Raw genomic sequence first — 18,174 nt, 5'->3', positions numbered from 1 at the left:
GACCTTCCTGTGCATCAAGAAAGACCACTCTTCTCGCGGGGTGGAGCCTGGGGGCGCCGGAAGGGCAGGAGAGGTTGTGCAAACCGAGGGAACGAAAGGGAGGGGCTCTCAGGCCAAAGTTGACGCTCCAAACCCCACCCCCAGTTTCCCGGGTCCCACCGCGCACTGCCGGGGCGGGGTCTCAGAGGAAAGGGGGCTAGTCACGTGACTCGCCCCTGCCGCAGCCCCCTCGGAAGCTGCTAGGCGGAAGTAGACGTTCGCCACCGGGCTCGCGGACCCGACTCCACATCCGGGAGCGGAGAGGAGAGCGGAAGTGGCGTTGGTCTGGCCGGAGCCCTTGGGTGAATTTGTTAGGCGTGGAGAGGGAGTGATGTCTTCCAGACTCGGTGCAGTGCCCGCTGTGAGTTTCTCGGTTTGACCGTTACGCTTTAGGGGTAGCGCTGTCGAGCGCGCCACACGCGGTGCCTCGCTTTTGTCCCCTGCTCAGAGTCGGTTTTCTCAGAGCTCAGCGTAGGCCCCACCCTTCTAGGTCAGATCTAAGAGCCCCCGTATTTCCCCCCCACTTCTGCTGCCCGTTCCCTACCCCCCTTGGACTAAGTTCCTCGTCAGATTACCGTTAGTCTCTATTCCTTTTACATCCTCAATGTCTCCCATATCCTTTGTCCTGTCTTTCCGCCTCCCGCGTAGTCTTTCTTGGACCAGGGCTTTGAGAATGGAAGAGATGAAGGCTCTGGTGTTGTCACCTGCCTTGACCCCGTAGGTAGGGCGGCGCACTTTTCCTAAAAAGTCTTGCCTTGTTCGTTTTGCAGTAGTAGCCCCAGGAGAGCTTCAGTTCTTGGCGAAGGGGGATTCATCTTTTTGTGGTCAAGTTTCAGAGGTCCCTAGCATACACTCACTCATGTGCTTACCATTTGCTAGACCCCGGGACCCACACCCTTTAAGCAGCAGAGGAGCACGAGGATCGTGGGAGCTAAGAAGTAAGTGAGGTTTTCTGCAGTCCATTTATAATTGTATCACCAGCGTTGTCCAATAGAACTTCCTGTGATGATAAAAATATTCTGTATTTACACTGTCAAGTATGATAGCACTGGAAATGTGGCTAGTAGCAGTGAGGAACTGAATTTTAAATTGTATGTTGATTAACTTAAATTTAAATAGCCACCTGTGGCTAGTGGCCATCTGATAAGACAGTGCAGGTCTAATCTTGGTGTGGGGGAGGAAAAGATCCCTTGCAAAAAAAAAAGTACGGATTATAATAAAAATGGAATGTGACTCTGTAGCCCTGCATTTCTTTAGACGTCATATATGTACTCATGAATACATTGATGAACTTGGGAAGGACTGATGAAAATGAATAAGTACTTATATTTTCAAACTACTTGGCTTCAAGACTAGTTTATTATATTGTATACTGAATGCACTAAGCTTTTCCATATTTGTTAATACAAAAAAAAAATCTTGTTCAGGAGATACTCAGAAAGGATTAGTTCCTTCATGTAACGTTTACTAAATATCTGCTTTGTGCCAGTTGTGTGATAGGTTAGATACACAGACATGAAAAACACAAGGAGATCAACACAATAATGGGTAATGAAATATTTTTATTTCAAGAATTGTATATAGCCTTTTGGGAAGGGGAGTGATGTTTGGAAGGGAAGGGTTACCGGAGCAAATCACTCCTAAACAGACTTTCAAGTCAAGGAATAATGGATTTAACCATAAGGAAAAGGATTTTTTTGTTGGCTTTTCAGAAGAAATAACAATGTGAATTTGTAAAAGGTTTTAATGGAATAGCAAATGGGTAATTGTTAGGAAATGTAAAGGTTAATAATGGCCTCTCATCCATTGATAATCAGAATCATCCGGCATCAGAATCCCTATTTTTAACTGGTCTAGGATATTGTGAAGTTTGAGAATCACTGGTGAGAATTGAGATTAGAAAAGTAAAGGATGAAAACGTGGAAAAAAATCAGTGTTTAACGTTTGGGTAGAATAAAAAAAGGCTGTAGATGATACTGAGATGAACTTAAAATATTTTTCTAATAAAATATAACTTTTCACCTAGAGAATGAACTAGGGGCTCTTAAAAGTTCTTGGTAGATCAGAAAGGAGTTGGAAATAGGTTAAACTTTTCATCTTCGTGATAAGAAGCCAAGACTAAACAACAAGTTATTTTAAAGTCACTACCATTATGATAGCCATTGTTGGAGCCAAAAGCTTTTTCTTGTCATATTTATGGAAAGTGAGTGAGTGAGTGAAAGTCACTCAGTTATGTTCGACTCTTTGAGACCCCACGGACAGTAGCCCACCAGACTCTTCTGTCCATGGAATTCTTCATGCAAGAACACTGGACTGGGCTGGGTTGCCATTTCCTTCTCCAGGGGATCTTTCCGACCCAGGGATCAAACCCGGGTCTCCTGCATTGTAGACAGATTGTTTACTGACTGAGCCACCACAGAAGCCCCAGGAAAAAGAAGTTTGATATTAATCTGGTTTTTAATAAATAATAAAAAATAAATAAACCCTGAGTTGATGAGTACTGTAAAATACTTGAGAATTGTTTTTATTGAGTGCTTTAAAAATAAGAGACCTGGAGAGAGAATTCCCTATCCACATTGACTTAATCCTCAAGGTGTTAATCACACTGACATATAAACTATTGATATTTCACTATACTCATGCTTATTCATGAGCAGGGAGCTGGGTATGTCTGAGTCCAACCTTGATAGTATAGAAATTCCTATGAGGATGTTTCTAAGAGGAGTCATATGGGACTTGACTCTTTATAGCCTGTTGATACTATCAAGTCTTTCTGGTAGAGATTATTCCCGTTGTTTGGTATGGTGGGTTTTGGCCCTAGAGGACTGGCTATTCCCATTAAATTTTTTTTTATACCTTCACTGAGGTATAATTGAAGTGCAGTGGCTGCATATATTGAAAGTATACGGTACCTTCAGCTTTGACATAATGTAAGTACCCACGAAACTGTCACCACAATCAAGATAAGTTTCCCTGTCTCCCATAAGTTTTCTCATGTCTCTTTGCAATTCATTCCTCCCTCTACTCCTGTTGCCAGACACCCACTGACCTGTTTGCTGTCACTGTACAGTGGTTTGCATGTTCTAGGATTTTACATAAATGAAATCAGACACTATGTCCTCTTTTTGCATGATTTTTTTCACTCAGAACAATGATTTTAAGTGAAAAATAGTTTCTATTGCTAAAAAGAATTCCATTATGGATATACCATTATTTGTTTAGCCATCTACCTGAGAGAGGTTTGCATTATTTTCAATGTGGGGGTGTTAGAATAAGACTGCCATGAACATTATGTGCAAGTCTCTGTGTGGAAAAATATTTTTGTTTTCTTGAGAAATAGTTAATATATATTTATTAAGATGGTATTTACCATCTTAGGTTGATTAGCTCATATGTCAGGAGTATGTTTAACTTTTTAAGAAGTTATTTTGCAAGTTGGTGGTAGATTTTACATTCCTACCAGCAGTGTATGAAAGTAAGTCTCTAATTTTAGCAACTTTAATGGTGTATAGTGGTGTTTCATTTTGGTTTTAATTAGCATTTTCCTGATGAATAATGATGTAAAACATCTGTTTATGTATTTTATTGGTCATTCATATATCTTCTTTTGTCAGATGTGTGTTCATGTCTTTTGCCACCAAAAAAAAAAGTTTCATCTCGCTATTGTACTATTTAATTAAAAAAAATTTTTTTTAATACAGTTCATTTGTTACATATATCTTGACTATTTCTTCAAGTCAGTGGTTTGCATTTCATTTTCCTAATGATATCTTTTGAAGAGCAAAAGTTTTAAATTTATCATTAAAAATAAAAAGAATTTTATCATTCTTTCCTTTTATGTTTTGTGCTTTTTGTGTTTTATTTAAGGAAACTTTGCCATCTCTAATTGCAAAGATTTTTTTCCTGTGTTTTCTTCCAGGTGTTTTATAGGTTTTGCATTCAGATCTATGGCTCATTTACAGTTAATTTTTATGCATGGTGTGCTATAAAGATCAGTATTAATTTCTTATATATCTAGTTGTTGAAAAGATTTTCCTTTCCCTATTCAATTGCCTTTGCACCTTTGTCCAAAATCAGTTAAATGTACATAGGTGTGGGTTTCCTTGGTGGCTCACTGGTAAAGAATCCACCTGCCAATGCAGGAGACATGAATTCGATCCCTAAGTCAGGAAGATCCCCCTGGAGAAGGACATGGCAACCCATTACAGTATTCTTGCCTGTAAAACACCATGGACAGAGAAGCCTCGTGGGCTACAGTCCATGGGGTCACAAAAAGAGCCAGACACAACTTAGTGACTAAACAACAACATATATAGGTGTGGGTCTGTTTCTGAACTCCTGTTATCCTATTCCACTGATGTATATATATGTTTGTCTTTTTGCTAATGCTGAACTGTCTTGATACTGTAGCATTAGAGTAAATCTTGAAATCAGTTGTCATGTACTTTCTTGTTTTTTCAAGATTGTTTCAGCTGTTATATTTTCTTTGCTTTTTAATATAAATTCTACAGTTTGTCATATCTATAAAAAGAAGCTAAACTAAAAATAAAAAAGGAAGCATGCTGGAGTATTGATTGGTATATATATTGAATCTGTAGGTAGATTTAGGGAGAATTGCCATTTTTAACAATGTATTTTCTGATTTATGAGCATATTTTCCATTTGTTTCGGTCTTCATTTTTTCTTACCATTGTGTTGTAGTGTTCATTGTAAAAGTCTTAGATAGCTTTTTTAAAAATTTTAATTGGAGGCTAATTACTTTACAATATTCTGGTGGTCTTGGATGGCTTTTGTTAGATTTGTTTTTAGGTTCCTAGATTTGTTCCTAGATGCCTGTGTTTTTTGTTATTGTCTATGCTATTATTTTTATAAGTCTATTTTCTAGTTGCTTATTGCTAGCAGCTACGAATACAGTTGAACTTTTGTACTTTAACCTTGTATCCTGCCACTTGCTAAATTCGTTTTTAATTCTAGTAATTGTTTCATATATTTCCTTAGATCGTCTTTGTAAACAAACTGTGAAAAATCTGTTAAAAAAATCTGCAAATCAGTTCAGTTGCTCAGTCGTGTCAGACTCTTTGTGACCCCATGGAATGCAGCACACCAGGCCTCCCTTTCCATCACCAACTCCTGGAGTTTACTCAAACTCATGTCCATTGAGTCGGTGATGCCATCCAACCATCTCATCCTCTGTGTCCCCTTCTCCTCCTGCCTTTAATCTTTCCCAGCATCAGGGTCTTTTCAAATGAGTCATTTCTTCTCATCAGGTGACTAAGATTTGTAGAATTCTCTGCTTTTCTTTTTCTGTCAGTTTGATTTTGTATACTTTGAGCCTCTGTTGTTAGACATGTACAATGAGTAATTATGTCTTCCTGATGTTATTTTTATTATGAAGTGTTTCTTTTTATCTCTGGTAATACTGTTTGTCTTGAGTCTATTTTATCTGATAGTAAAATAGCTACTCCAGCCTTAATATGTTTGCTGATGGCATAGTATAATTGTTTTATACCTTTACTTCCAATCCACATATGTCGTTTATATTTAAAGTGTGCCTCTTGTGGATAGCCTATATTAAAATACTTTTTTATTTACTCTCTCAATGTCTGACTTTCACCTGGAGAAATTAGGCCGTAAACATTTAAATTAATTATTGACATGATTGGATTTAAGTTTGCCATTTAATTATTCTCTCTACCTTGTTTTTTTATTCCTGTATACCTTCTTTTGGACTATTTAAATGTTTAGTCTTCCATTTTATTTTATTTAATTTTTACTCCCCCCCCCCTTATTTTTGGTGGGGGAGAGATTTGGTAATGGTTGCTTTCAGAATTACAATATACATACCTGTCATTTCATCCTCTACTTAAAGTTAATATCCAACCATTTTGCTTAAATGTAGAAGCCTTAACAACTATATAGATTGCTTTAACTGCCTATTGCTGACTATTAAATTATAGCTGTTGTATATGTTACATCTACATTTACCTTACTAGATAATGTTAAAATTTTGCTTTAAACAGTTTTTAATATCTATCCACCTATTTACCATTTCTCTTACTCTTTCTTCAGTATTAAAAATCCAAATTTCCCTCTAGTGTCATTTTTTCCTTCAGTTGAAATTATTTCCCTTTGCATTTTTCGCAGAGCAGGTCTGCTGGTGACAAATTTTCTTGGTTTTTCTTCATCTTAAGGGTATTTTTCACTGAATATGGAATTTCAGGTTGATGAATCTTTTCTCTCAGGATCTTAAAGATGATGTTGTGCTGTCTTCTGTCCTTGGTTTCTGTTGAGAAAATCATCATTTGAATCATTGTTCTCTGTAATATGTCATTTTTTTCCTAGCTGCTTTCTGGATTATTTTAATCTTCAGTTTTAAACAGTTTCATTAAGATACATCTAGGTGTGTTTTTCTTTGAATTTATCCTATTAAGTGTTTGATTTACAGCTCCTTGAATCTGTAAATTTTAAGTCTTTCATTAAACTTGGGGAATTTTTCCACCATAACCTTTTAAAAAATATTTTTTCTTAGTCTCTCTCTTTCTTCTTCTGTGATTCCAACTATATCTAGGTTAGACCTTTTGATATTGATCCACAGGCTGTTGAGGCTCTGTGGACTGTTCTTCAGTCTTTTTCCCTCTTTGTTCTTCAGATTGGATAATTTCTCCTGATCTGTCTTAAGTTCATAGATTCTTTCCACTGTCATCTCCCTTTTGTTACTAGTCCATCCAGTGAGTTTTTAATTTTTTTTTTTTTGTTATTTTTCAGTTCTTAAATTTCATTTGGTTCTTTTTTATGATTTTTATTTTTCTGCTGATAATTCCTGCATTTTCCTTTATTTCAAGTGTGTTTTCCTTTCATGAAGTGTAGTTGTAATAGCTGCTTTAAAGACTTGGATAGTTCCATCATCTGCATCACTAACATCTGTTTATCATCTGTCCTTTAAGAATTGCTTGCATTTTACGGGTTCTTTGTATGCTGCATAATTTTGGATTTTTATTCTCAAGATTGTGAATGTTATTTGTGTAGACTGTGGGTCTTTTTAGAATCCTCTGGGGATTGTTGCTGTTTTTATTTCTGTTTAGGTTTAGACCATAAATTCTGTCTTGCTTCCGAAGGCATTGGTTCAATCTTAGTTCCTTTGAGTCTTTTTTACGATGGTTTAGAGCTAAGGGGTTAGTTTTAGACTTTTTCAGGTTTTTCAAATCCTGTTTTCAGTTTTCCAATCTTTTAATACATTGGTTTGGATCTGTTTCACACTGATAACACAGGGGTTAGTCTGAGACTTGTGTGCTTTGTTCAAATCTTATTACACTTTTCAAACCCTTTGCTAAGCTGGTTTGACTATGTTCCATACATACATAGCTCAGGTTAAGCAGTGATTTGTGTGGATTTGTACACAGAATTATGAGATTACCTTCTTTGCCTGCCTTTACTCCGTGATTCACTCACATTCTCTGGTATGTAGAGACCCCTTTTCATGGATTCTAAGGCCAAAAAGTTTCTATTGGAATTTAAGCTGTCCATGCCAGTCTGCAGGTGGAGCCCATCATATTGCAAAGCCACTTGTGAGAGGGAAAAAACTAGAAAGCATACCTGTGTAACTCACTTCTACCAGTTTTAACTCTTCTGCACAATCCACCTGCTTTTGTTTACTTTTTGAGGTCCAGAGTTTTTAGTTGTAATCAGCAGGAGGAATGGGCTATAGTGGGCGTATGCCACCATGCAAAAGCGGGACATTTCTATATTAAAGCTGTAATATTGGACCTCATGTACAGAGAGCTGAGAATCATTTTTCCCTTTTTGTGGCATACTGACGTTGTAAGTCCCTGTTATTTTTCTGTTTTTCCAATCCCCATGTCAGTCCCCATCCTCCCAGAGACAGCCGTACTAACAAGTTTGATATTTGTCCTTAAATAGTTGAGTCCTTGTAAAATAGCTAGTGCTGTTTGTGTATTTGATAATTTACTGAATTGACATTGTACTATAGATCTTGTTCTGTTTCTTTTTTTTTTTTAATTTTATTTTATTTTTAAACTTTACAATATTGTATTAGTTTTGCCAAATATCGAAATGAATCTGCCACAGGTATACCTGTGTTCCCCATCCTGAACCCTCCTCCCTCCTCCCTCCCCATACCTTCCCTCTGGGTTGTCCCAGTGCACCAGCCCCAAGCATCCAGTATCGTGCATCGAACCTGGACTGGCGGCTCGTTTCATACACGATATTATACATGTTTCAATGCCATTCTCCCAAATCTCCCCACCCTCTCCCTCTCCCACAGAGTCCATAAGACTGATCTATACATCAGTGTCTCTTTTGCTGTCTCGTACACAGGGTTATTGTTACCATCTTTCTAAATTCCATACATATGCGTTAGTATACTGTATTGGTGTTTTTCTTTCTGGCTTACTTCACTCTGTGTAATAGGTTCCAGTTTCATCCATCTCATTAGAACTGATTCAAATGTATTCTTTTTAATGGCTGAATAATACTCCATTGTGTATATGTACCACTGTTTTCTTATCCATTCATCTGCTGATGGGCATCTAGGTTGCTTCCATGTCCTGGCTATTATTCCACAATATGCTTTTTAGTTATGTTTGTAGATGTGTAGAGATGGTTTCTTGCTTCTAACAACTACATAGTATTCTGTAGTAAGCATGTATCACATTTTATTTTTTTTCCCCCTAAGAATGGTCACCGGTGTTACTTCTAACTCCCTGCTACCACAGACCTCTGTGTGTAATTCTTACCAACTCTACCTCTAAAGTATTGTCTTGAGTTTGTTGGTTTGCCATCTCTACTGCAAAACTTTAGTTCAAGTTCAAGCTTAAGCTTTCGTCATCTCTTACCCATACTTTTGCAACAAACTGCCAACTCTTCTCTTTTCATTCACTCATCCTCTGTGGGTCATTTTTTTCATACAGCATCCAGTGTGGCCTTTCTAAATCTATCTGCCATAAATATAAGGCAGGTCTCACACAGTTGGTTGGAAAAGGGGTGTCTCAGAGATCCTGGACGACAGCTTGAGAACTGCTACTCTACCACACTTTGAGCCACCTAGAAGATACTGTGTTGCTACTAAGTAAAGTTTGTTAACTATATAAGCGACTGGTCTTAGATTTGGAAGCGACTGGTCTTAGATTTGGAAATTTGGATCTAGCTGTATACCAGATTTCTGGCCGGTGTAACTCAGATAAGATAGTTCCCTTCCTTTAGCTATGAAATCTAAGTATCATGTTGCTTAAGTAAGACAGGGTGCTCTGACATCAAGATTTAGGGCTGAGGCTAAGGGAAAAGGAAGATGGATCAGACTAGAGCCTACAAACTGTTCTTTTCCTTCTTTATTCTCAGGGGTACTATTTGGTTACTGTCCCTCTGCCAGAGAAATAGAGAAGCCTGGATATACCTTCCAATAGACCAGGGGATCTTCTGAAGGGTCATCAAACACCCTGTTACTTTTACTACTTTCTTTTATTTGATGAATTTAGGAAAGAATACCTATTTTGGCTATAAAGTGATCATTATGGAGAGTGTTTATTCTTTCTGATTACAGTAAAGTATAATAACAATTTTATGTATTGTATCAGGCCAGCTGTTTTGTTAAAAAATTACAATCTAAATTGTTTTTTGTTATCAGGCTTCTTAGTTTTTTTGCACAGGTAACCAACTTGATTATCTTCTTAGGATATAATACAATTAATAGGAACTTTATCCCAGACCACCCTTTGTGGTATTTCTCTTTGTGTCATGTTAGTAGCAGGACCCAATGCTCCATAAAGGATAATAGTTTCCAGTACACTATCCCTCACGATGACTCCTTAAGCGGCTCATCATCTGCTTCTTCATGTGAACCAGTGAGTGATTTTCCAGCATCTTTCCGAAAATCTACCTACTGGATGAAGATGAGAAGGATCAAGTCAGCTGCTGCTTCCCATGTAGAAGGTATCAGTATTGTTATCTTATTCTATCTTATTCCAAAGACAGAGAACTCTCTACTTACATTTTGAGGTCGTGGTTTAGTCGCTAAGTTGTATCTGACTCTTTGTGACCCTATGGATTGTAGACCAGGCTCCTCTGTCCATGGGATTTCCCAGGCAAGAATACTGGAGTGGGTTGCCGTTTCTTTCTCCAGTATTTTGAGGTAGCTATTGTAAATGACTTTTAAAGTATTAAGTACCACATACGTGTTTCTTATTAGTGATTGAATTTTCTTTTGGCTGTGCTATGCAGCTTGTGGGATCTTAGTTCCCCAACACAGGATTAAACCCGGGACCCAGCAGTGAAAGCACTGAGTCCTAACCACTGGACAGCCAGGGAACTCCCTTGAAATTTTTTAAGGTGTCAGGCTGTCACATATTATTAGTTTCATGAACTGTTCCTCTATTTTACTGAGTGAAAGTCTGCAGATCTTATTTCTCTAGGCTATACTGGTATCACCTTTCCTTTTCATATGAATTGAACTTTTTTTTCCATTGTTCTAGAGTGATCCTCTGTTGAAGGTTTAGGGGCAGGTGGTAAAAGGGCTATTCTAAGTAGAATTTTCTTAGTGGTTATAGTCTGAAGGGTTCTTAGGAGCCCTTTATCTTGGACAGTTAGCCTCAAATCAGGATCAAACAAATCACACTGCCTAAAGGACCTTATTATTCACAGGGAACAATGAATTACTTGAAATGGAGAACAGTACAGAAGGAAAAGGGGAGGTTGAGTCAATTAATGGAAAGTTATATCAACTTCCCTAAAAAACTTCTTGAGGCCTCGCTCGCTGATGATCTTTTTCCTTTCATGATCTTGTGATAGATGATTTAGTGGCAGGCCCAGATGTTCACATATAAACCATACTAAGATTTTGTTTTGTTTTCTTGTGTTATTTCAGGGCCAGGTGGAGTGTCAACCAAAGGAAAAAGGAAACCCAGGCAGGAAGAAGATGAAGACTATCGAGAATTTCCTCAGAAGAAGCATAAGCTTTATGGTAAGGGAGTAACTTTGCTAATTCTTTTTCCCTGGGTGCCTAGGTTTTGTTCTTTGAAGGTGAAAGGAACCTTAGGTTTTGGCCCTTAAGCACTTCTGAGCCCTTTGAATTTTTTGGCAAGGAATGGCCTCCAACTTGCCTTATTTTTTACCCTTTTCTTCTCTCTTGACTTAAGGGAGTCAGTTGGTTGAGGGAGTGGGGCAGAGCATGTTGAGGAGGGAAGAGATTTTGGTGGTAGCGCAGGATCAGCAGAGGTGATGTGTCAGGCTTCAAGTTTCTGTTTTGCGTCAGGGAGGAAGCAGCGGCCTAAAGCTCAGCCTAATCCCAAAGCCCAGACTCGCCGTATTCGGAAGGAACCACCAGCTTATGCAGCAGGTATGCTTTCGGAAGCTTTGTGAGATCTAGTTCTCTCATTCTGTCTTTTTGTTGTTGCTGTTGGTAAAGGAATGATGTACCAAAGCATTTCTTTAGGAGGCACTTACTAAGGACATAGATTTGAAGATAAGTCATGTTCGTTCAAATTTTGGCTCTTTGTTAATTCTTTGACCTGTGTCTTAATTTCTGCAAACTTCAGTTTCCTTGTCTCTAAATAGGAATAATAAAGCAGTCAGAATTGTGAAAATTAAATGGGATAAAAACATTCACCAATCTCTGGCACATACAAACACTTAGCACACTGATTGTTACATATCTCAGTTACATATCACACTTTTACATGCTGCTATGAAAAATGTTACTCATTGTCACTTATAGGTCAGTAAAACTGGGGAAAAAATTATTGTCCATTTCTATAAGCCACTGGGCTTGGGAGTGCTTCTTGGATGGTTTTTGTCATGGGAATTGAGTAGGAGTTTCAGAAACTCTTCACTGTCTGAAAAAAATTATTTCTAGAAGTTATATACAGCAAGAGTCTTTCCCCCAAGAAGAGAAAAAGCCACTTTATGATACTTTTCCTCGAGTCTGAGATTGTGCTTTTTGTTTCTGGAGAATACTGCAAATTTTGAGTGTTCCTTTCTCTCCTTTGTAGGCAGCTTAGAGGAGCAGTGGTACTTAGAAATTGTGGATAAAGGCAGTGTCTCCTGTCCTACCTGCCAGGCAGTGGGGAGAAAGACCATAGAGGGCTTAAAGAAACACATGGAAAACTGCAAACAGGTTAGATAATTTGTGGCATTTCATAACTCTTAGGAATTTTTACCCAAACTGAAACCTCCGACACTGTGTTGGATATGCTGATTATTGTGGAGAAGAGGCAGCATTGTGTCATAAAGAGTCTGACAGACTTTGGTTTGAATCGTCATTCAGCCACTTACTTATTGGGTCATTTAGCTTTTCATTTGTGGACCTCAATTTTCACATTTATAAAGTAGCTACCTGTGTAAGTCGTGAGGATAAAAAAGAAGTACTTGATGCTAAGTGCCTGTCCCATTTCTGGACAAATACTGGCATTCAGTAAATGGTAGTTCTTATTATTTTAAAAATGCATAGCTGTTACCTTTTTGCCCTTGAGGACATGACAGTGAATTTGGGGCATTTTGAGATTCATTATTATTATATAATTTGGGAAATGAAGATACAGATGAGACCATTTGCATAAGACTTTGTGACATTCTGTTTCTTTGTTGAACAGTTTGGCACTGAGCAGCATTTTTCCCTTGTAGGAAATGTTTACTTGTCATCATTGTGGGAAACAGCTTCGTTCACTAGCAGGGATGAAGTATCACGTCATGGCAAATCATAATAGCTTGGTAAGAGTGTCTTCTGTCCTTCATGAACATGTGATATTTGGATGTCTTTACTTGGATGAGTGTAGATACCTCAGTGGAGATGGCTGAAGCTCTGGGACTTTATAGGGTTGTAAGGAAGAAGAGATCCTTTTGATAGAAGAGTTACACACAATGAAATGTGGATATGGAAGTATTTGAGGTATTTGTGTGTTTAGGGTAGCCCAAAGGTTCATATCCTGGGAGATAGAGGCTTTTAACTCTTAGTTCCTTTACATTCACTTTACTGTTAAGGAGAAGATGAAGAAAGCCAGGAGTCAGATAACTTAGATTTCGTGATCATCAGCTTAGGTTCTAGTCCAGTCCTTGATTCTCCTCATGGAATTTTTTTCTGTGAAACATCTGCCTGTTTGTTTCTCTGGTTTTCTAGCCCATTTTAAAGGCTGGAGATGAAATAGATGAGCCAAGTGAGAGGGAACGTCTCCGAACAGTTCTCAAGAGACTGGGAAAGCTGAGATGCATGCGTGAGGTAAGAGCCCAAAGACAGCAACTCCTTCTGCCTGGAGCCTCAGGTCAGTGTCTTTCTGTTACTTGCTCCCATGTCTCCTCCTCCCTTACAGACCTAGTTTTGTGTCATCTTCCAGCATCAGACTGACTTCTGATTTTCAAGGTCTCCTGAACTCATTAACAGTTCTTTATTTTCTTTCTCATCTCCAGAAATGTGTGTGTCTCCCTTTTCCTTTTGTTTGAAGGAGTTTCTTTGTCATCCTTTCTTTTGTGTGATAAAGAGGATCGTAGTAACTTCATGTGAGAAACTTTGATATTGCTGGGTATTTGGTATTGGGATGGAGTTCGATAATAGATCAAGGAGGAAGCTCTGACACAGAGGAGGTATACAGTTCTAGTTTGTTGAATGCTTACTAAATTGGTTGAACTTCATGCTTGGTGGTAGAAAGGATTGCAGTCGGGCCAGGGAAAAGGAAGGGTTGTGCCAGTGGGGAATGTTGGAGAGGGTCTAGTAATATCAGGGTCTAGTTGTGTGATATGGCTCTTTAGAAATTAGAGGTCATATCAAAATATGTAAGATTAAAATACAGGCCTTTCTCCTGTGTTCAGAGTTGCTCTAGTAGCTTCACCAGCATCATGGGATATCTGTACCATGTGAGAAAATGTGGCAAAGGGGCTGCTGAGCTGGAGAAAATGACCCTGAAATGTCACCACTGTGGAAAACCGTATAGATCGAAGGCTGGACTTGCGTATCACCTGAGGTCAGAGCATGGTCCTGTGAGTACTGATTACTTTCCAGACCCTGTTTAGGGGTTTATTCTGTGGTGACTGCTTTGCTGCTACATCTTTGTATATCCTTGGTTCCTCATTTGTAGTTCCTTTTATTCTGAATGTTTTTGTTCTCTTTTTCCTTGTTTCTTGTGCTCTTCTTTCTGCTGTTTGATCACTATTAGGTTAGAGAAATCAAAGTTTATTGTATAGTCTGGGTTGAAGTAAATTCAATACTATATTTTTAAGGCATAAGGCATTCTCCCTTAGCTAGAAATTTTATGGGACTCTATCCAGCTGGTTCTGTCCCTCTATTCCAGTTTTCTCATCCTGACTTTTTCTTTTCCTCATTACATTTCTAGGCTCCCCCACCTCTTGTTCCTTTTTAGCACTAAGTTTCAAGGTATAGTTTAGATATGGTAATTAATATTCACCCTTTTTAGTGTACAAGAGTTCTGAGAAAAACATATATAACTACTACCACAATCAAGATATAGAACAGTTTAATCATTCCCCCCAAATTCTTTTGTGTCCCTTTGTAGTCAGTTGTTCTTCCCACTCCCAGCTGGCTGACCACTGATATATTTCATGTCCTTATAGTTTTGCCTTTTTGGGAATGTTATATAGATGAAGTTGTACAGTATATACCTTTTTGAGTCTGACTTCTTCCTCTAAGCATAATACACTTGAAACTTGTCCATGTCTTACATATATCATTAGTTTTTTCTTTTTTGTTTCTGTCTAGGATTCCATTCTGTCTAGGATGTTTCACAAGTTGTTTATCCATTCACCAGTTGAAGAGCATTTTAGTTGTTTTTAGTTTTTGGCAATTAGGAATAAGCTGCTGTAAATATTTACATAAAGGTTTTTGTATGAAAATAAGTTTTAATTTCTCTTGGGTAAATAAAACCTTAGGAATGGGATTGCTAGGTCATATGATAAATGTATGTTTACCTTTATAAGAAACGGCCAAACTTTTCCAAAGCAGCTGAGCCATTTTCTCACCAGCAGCATATGAGAATTTTAGTTGCTTTACATGTTTATCAACTCTTGGCTATTGTCAGGTTCATTTTTGAAATCCATTCTAGTAGAATATAGTGGTATTTTACTGCTGTTTTAAATTTGCACTTCCCTAATGACTAGTGATGTTGACTGTCTTTTCATGTGCTTATTGGCAATGTCAGTCTTTAGTGAAATTTCTTCTTTAGTGAAGAGTCTATTGAAATCCTTTGTTCATTTTATTGTTGGAGTATTTGTTGTTTTACTAATAAGTTTTAGGGCTTCCCTGGTGGCTCAGAAGGTAAAGAATCCACCTGCAATATGGGAGTTCTGGGTTTGATTCCTGCGTCGGGAAGATCCCCTAGAGGAGGGCATGGCAACCCACTCCAGTATTCTTGCCTGGCTTCCCTGATAGCTCAGTTGGTAAAGAATCCACCTGCAATGCAGGTGACCCCAGTTTGATTCCTGGGTCAGGAAGATCTGTTGGAGAAGGGATAGGCTACCCACTCCAGTATTCTTGGGCTTCCCTTGTGGCTCAGCTGGTAAAGCATCTGCCTGCAGTGTGTGAGACCTGGGTTCAATCCCTGGGTTGGGAAGATCCCTTGGAGAAGGGAACGGCTACCCACTCCAGTATTCTGGCCTGGAGAATTCCATGGACTGTATAGTCCATGGGGTTGCAAAGAGTCGGACACAGTTAAGCAACTTTCACTTTCATTAAGTTTTAAATATATTTTGAATTAAAAAAAATAGATTCTGGACACAAGTCTTTAAGCAGATACATGTTTTACAAATATTTTCTTCTGGGCTTAGTTTGTCTTTGCATTTTTTATAGTGTTTTTCAAAGGGCAGAATTCTTAATTTTCATAAAGTTCAGTTTGTCTTTTTTCTCCCTTCATGGATAATGCTTTTGTTGTTATAGCTAAGATATCTTTGCTCAGTAGGATGTATAATTTTCTTTTGCTGCAGTAAAACAGTCATCATAAAATTAATGGCTTAAACAATTTAAGTGTATTATCTCACAGTTTATTAGGCCAGAAGTCCAGGCTCAGCTGGTTCCCCTGCGTAAAACCTCATCAGACTGGACTCAAAGTGTTAGTAGGACTGTTCCTTTATGGAGGCTTGAGGGGTGGATCTGTTTGCAGGCTCATTAAGCATTAAGCTTAATCAAGAATTCAGTTCCATGCAGGTATAGGACCTTATTTCTTTGCTTGCTGGGAGATGTGCTCAGCTTCTGAAGGCCACCTGCAACCTTTGGCTCATGGGCCCATTCGTGTTTGAGTCAGCAACAGTATTGAGTCTCTCTCACCTTGGGAATCTTTCTTGTCTCTTTTTTTCTGTCACACCTGTCTTACTTAAAGTCAGCTGACTATGGAGATGAATTAGATTTACCTTAAAATTAAAACTAGATTAATGTTTGATTGATTAACTGATGACAATAGCCTAACGAAGTGGACGCATAGAACCCTTCATGCCCAGGATCATAAGAATGTTCTCCCTAGGTTTCTCCTAGAATTTTATACTTTTTATGGTTTATATCTAGGGCTATGATGCATGTTTATTTCTTTTTATATGGGTATGTGGGTATGTCTTGATTTTTAACCACTTGGCACAACACAAGAGATTTTATCCTGCTAAGAAGCTTTTTTTACCAGTAAAATATGCAGTAAGATGATGGAGCTTGATACTCCATGTGGTTAGCAAGCTAGTAAAGAATTATTTTGATTTTTAGGGCAGGAAGGACAGCCTTTAATCACAGGCTCTAATGGAAACCATTTCTCAGGCCTGTGTTTTACCATGTCTTATTCTTGCAGATATCCTTCTTTCCAGAGTCAGGACAGCCAGAGTGCTTGAAAGACATGAGCTTGGAGTCAAAGAGTGGAGGCCGAGTTCAAAGGCGTTCTGCCAAGATAGCTGTATACCACCTGCAGGAACTGGCCTCTGCTGAACTGGCCAAGGAATGGCCTAAGAGAAAGGTGCTTCAGGATCTGGTACCTGATGATCGGAAGGTGAGGCAGAAACTTGTATTAATTTTGAACCGTTATGTCTGATATTGTGCTTACTACGTGCAGAAAGGTAAACACATTTGAATTACGTGACAAATAGTATTTTGCTCCTTTATCCACGGAGATGGAGTACATATGATCCGGCTTCAGTGTTTGAATTCATGTAGGTCTTAGAGTGACAGTCTTTTTCAGAAGTTCTTTAAGGAGCTCTCTTAATTTTAGACTACTTCCAGGGGAACTTGAATTCCCAGATTTTTGTTTGGTCTTTGCCCAGTGTGTTTTTACTTTGTTAGTTCATATGTAGTAGTTTAATATTTAGTTTAGGTAAGAAGTCCTCTTATTTGTTTCAGTTTGTTTTTATAGCAGTAGACCTCCTCTTGCCACCTACTTTCTTTTCCCAAATAAAAGCTTATGCAAAACACCATTTTATATGCTAAAAATAGAGTTGCACTGACTGGGGGTAGTGAGCCCAAAAATGAAAGAAAAAAAATCTTAAAAGCAGCAAAGCAACAGAATATGTACAAGAGAACTCCCATAGGACTATCAGTTGACTTTTCAGCAGAAACTTTACAGGCCAGAAGCGGGTAACATAATGTATTTAAAACCATGAAAAAACCTACAACCAAGTACCCTACCCAGCAAGGCTGTCATTCAGATTTGAAGGAGAGAGAAAAGATTTTACAAGACAAGTAAAAGCTACAGGAGTTCAGCACCACTAAATCAGTTTTGTAAAAAATGTTAAAGGGACTTAAGGATATATAAAATAAAAAGATGTAGAATATGTCTAAAACATTTGATGGGGATAGAATAAAAATGCAGGGTTGTTAGAATGCCTTCAAACTCAAGGGAACAGCAAGTACGTATTTATATGTGGCTTGCTATTGGGTTTCCTCTGGTGGCTCAGATGGTAAAGAATCTGCCTGAAGTGCAGGAGACCTGGGCTTGATCCCTGGGTTGGGAATAGCCCCTGGAGAACAGAATGGCTACACACTCCAGTATTCTTTCCTAGAGAATTCCATGAACAGAGTATCCTGGCTTGCTATAGTCCATGGGGTCCCAAGAGTCAGACACGACTGAGCAACTGACACTTTCACTTTCAAGGTTGCTGTATGTAAACCTCTTGATAACCACAAACCAAAAATCTGTAATAGATAAACATGAAAAA

At 38.4% G+C, this 18,174-nt stretch overlaps 1 protein-coding gene across 4 annotated transcripts in view; it reads left to right on the top strand.

Annotated features, from left to right (window-relative positions):
- Positions 1-203: 203 nt before the first annotated feature.
- ZNF512 (zinc finger protein 512) overlaps positions 204-18,174 on the top strand; it is a 31,128-nt gene continuing 13,157 nt past the window's right edge. The window contains exons 1-10 of one of the 4 annotated variants that reach the window (XM_061431256.1): positions 204-400; positions 919-977; positions 9,800-9,984; positions 10,916-11,011; positions 11,303-11,386; positions 12,039-12,163; positions 12,670-12,756; positions 13,163-13,261; positions 13,849-14,016; positions 16,818-17,012. In XM_061431256.1, the coding sequence (XP_061287240.1) occupies positions 371-400; positions 919-977; positions 9,800-9,984; positions 10,916-11,011; positions 11,303-11,386; positions 12,039-12,163; positions 12,670-12,756; positions 13,163-13,261; positions 13,849-14,016; positions 16,818-17,012 (1,128 nt within the window). In that variant the 5' untranslated portion in view covers positions 204-370. Of the gene's footprint in view, positions 401-918; positions 978-9,796; positions 9,985-10,915; positions 11,012-11,302; positions 11,387-12,038; positions 12,164-12,669; positions 12,757-13,162; positions 13,262-13,848; positions 14,017-16,817; positions 17,013-18,174 lie in introns of all 4 variants that reach the window. The other 3 variants (XM_061431257.1, XM_061431255.1, XM_061431258.1) reach the window with 3 other exon arrangements.

The sequence above is a fragment of the Bos javanicus genome, chromosome 11, assembly GCF_032452875.1.
Source record: "Bos javanicus breed banteng chromosome 11, ARS-OSU_banteng_1.0, whole genome shotgun sequence".
NCBI lineage: Eukaryota > Metazoa > Chordata > Mammalia > Artiodactyla > Bovidae > Bos > Bos javanicus.
The sequence above is the reverse complement of the archived record's forward strand: the minus strand, read 5'-3'. Positions and strand labels throughout refer to the sequence as shown.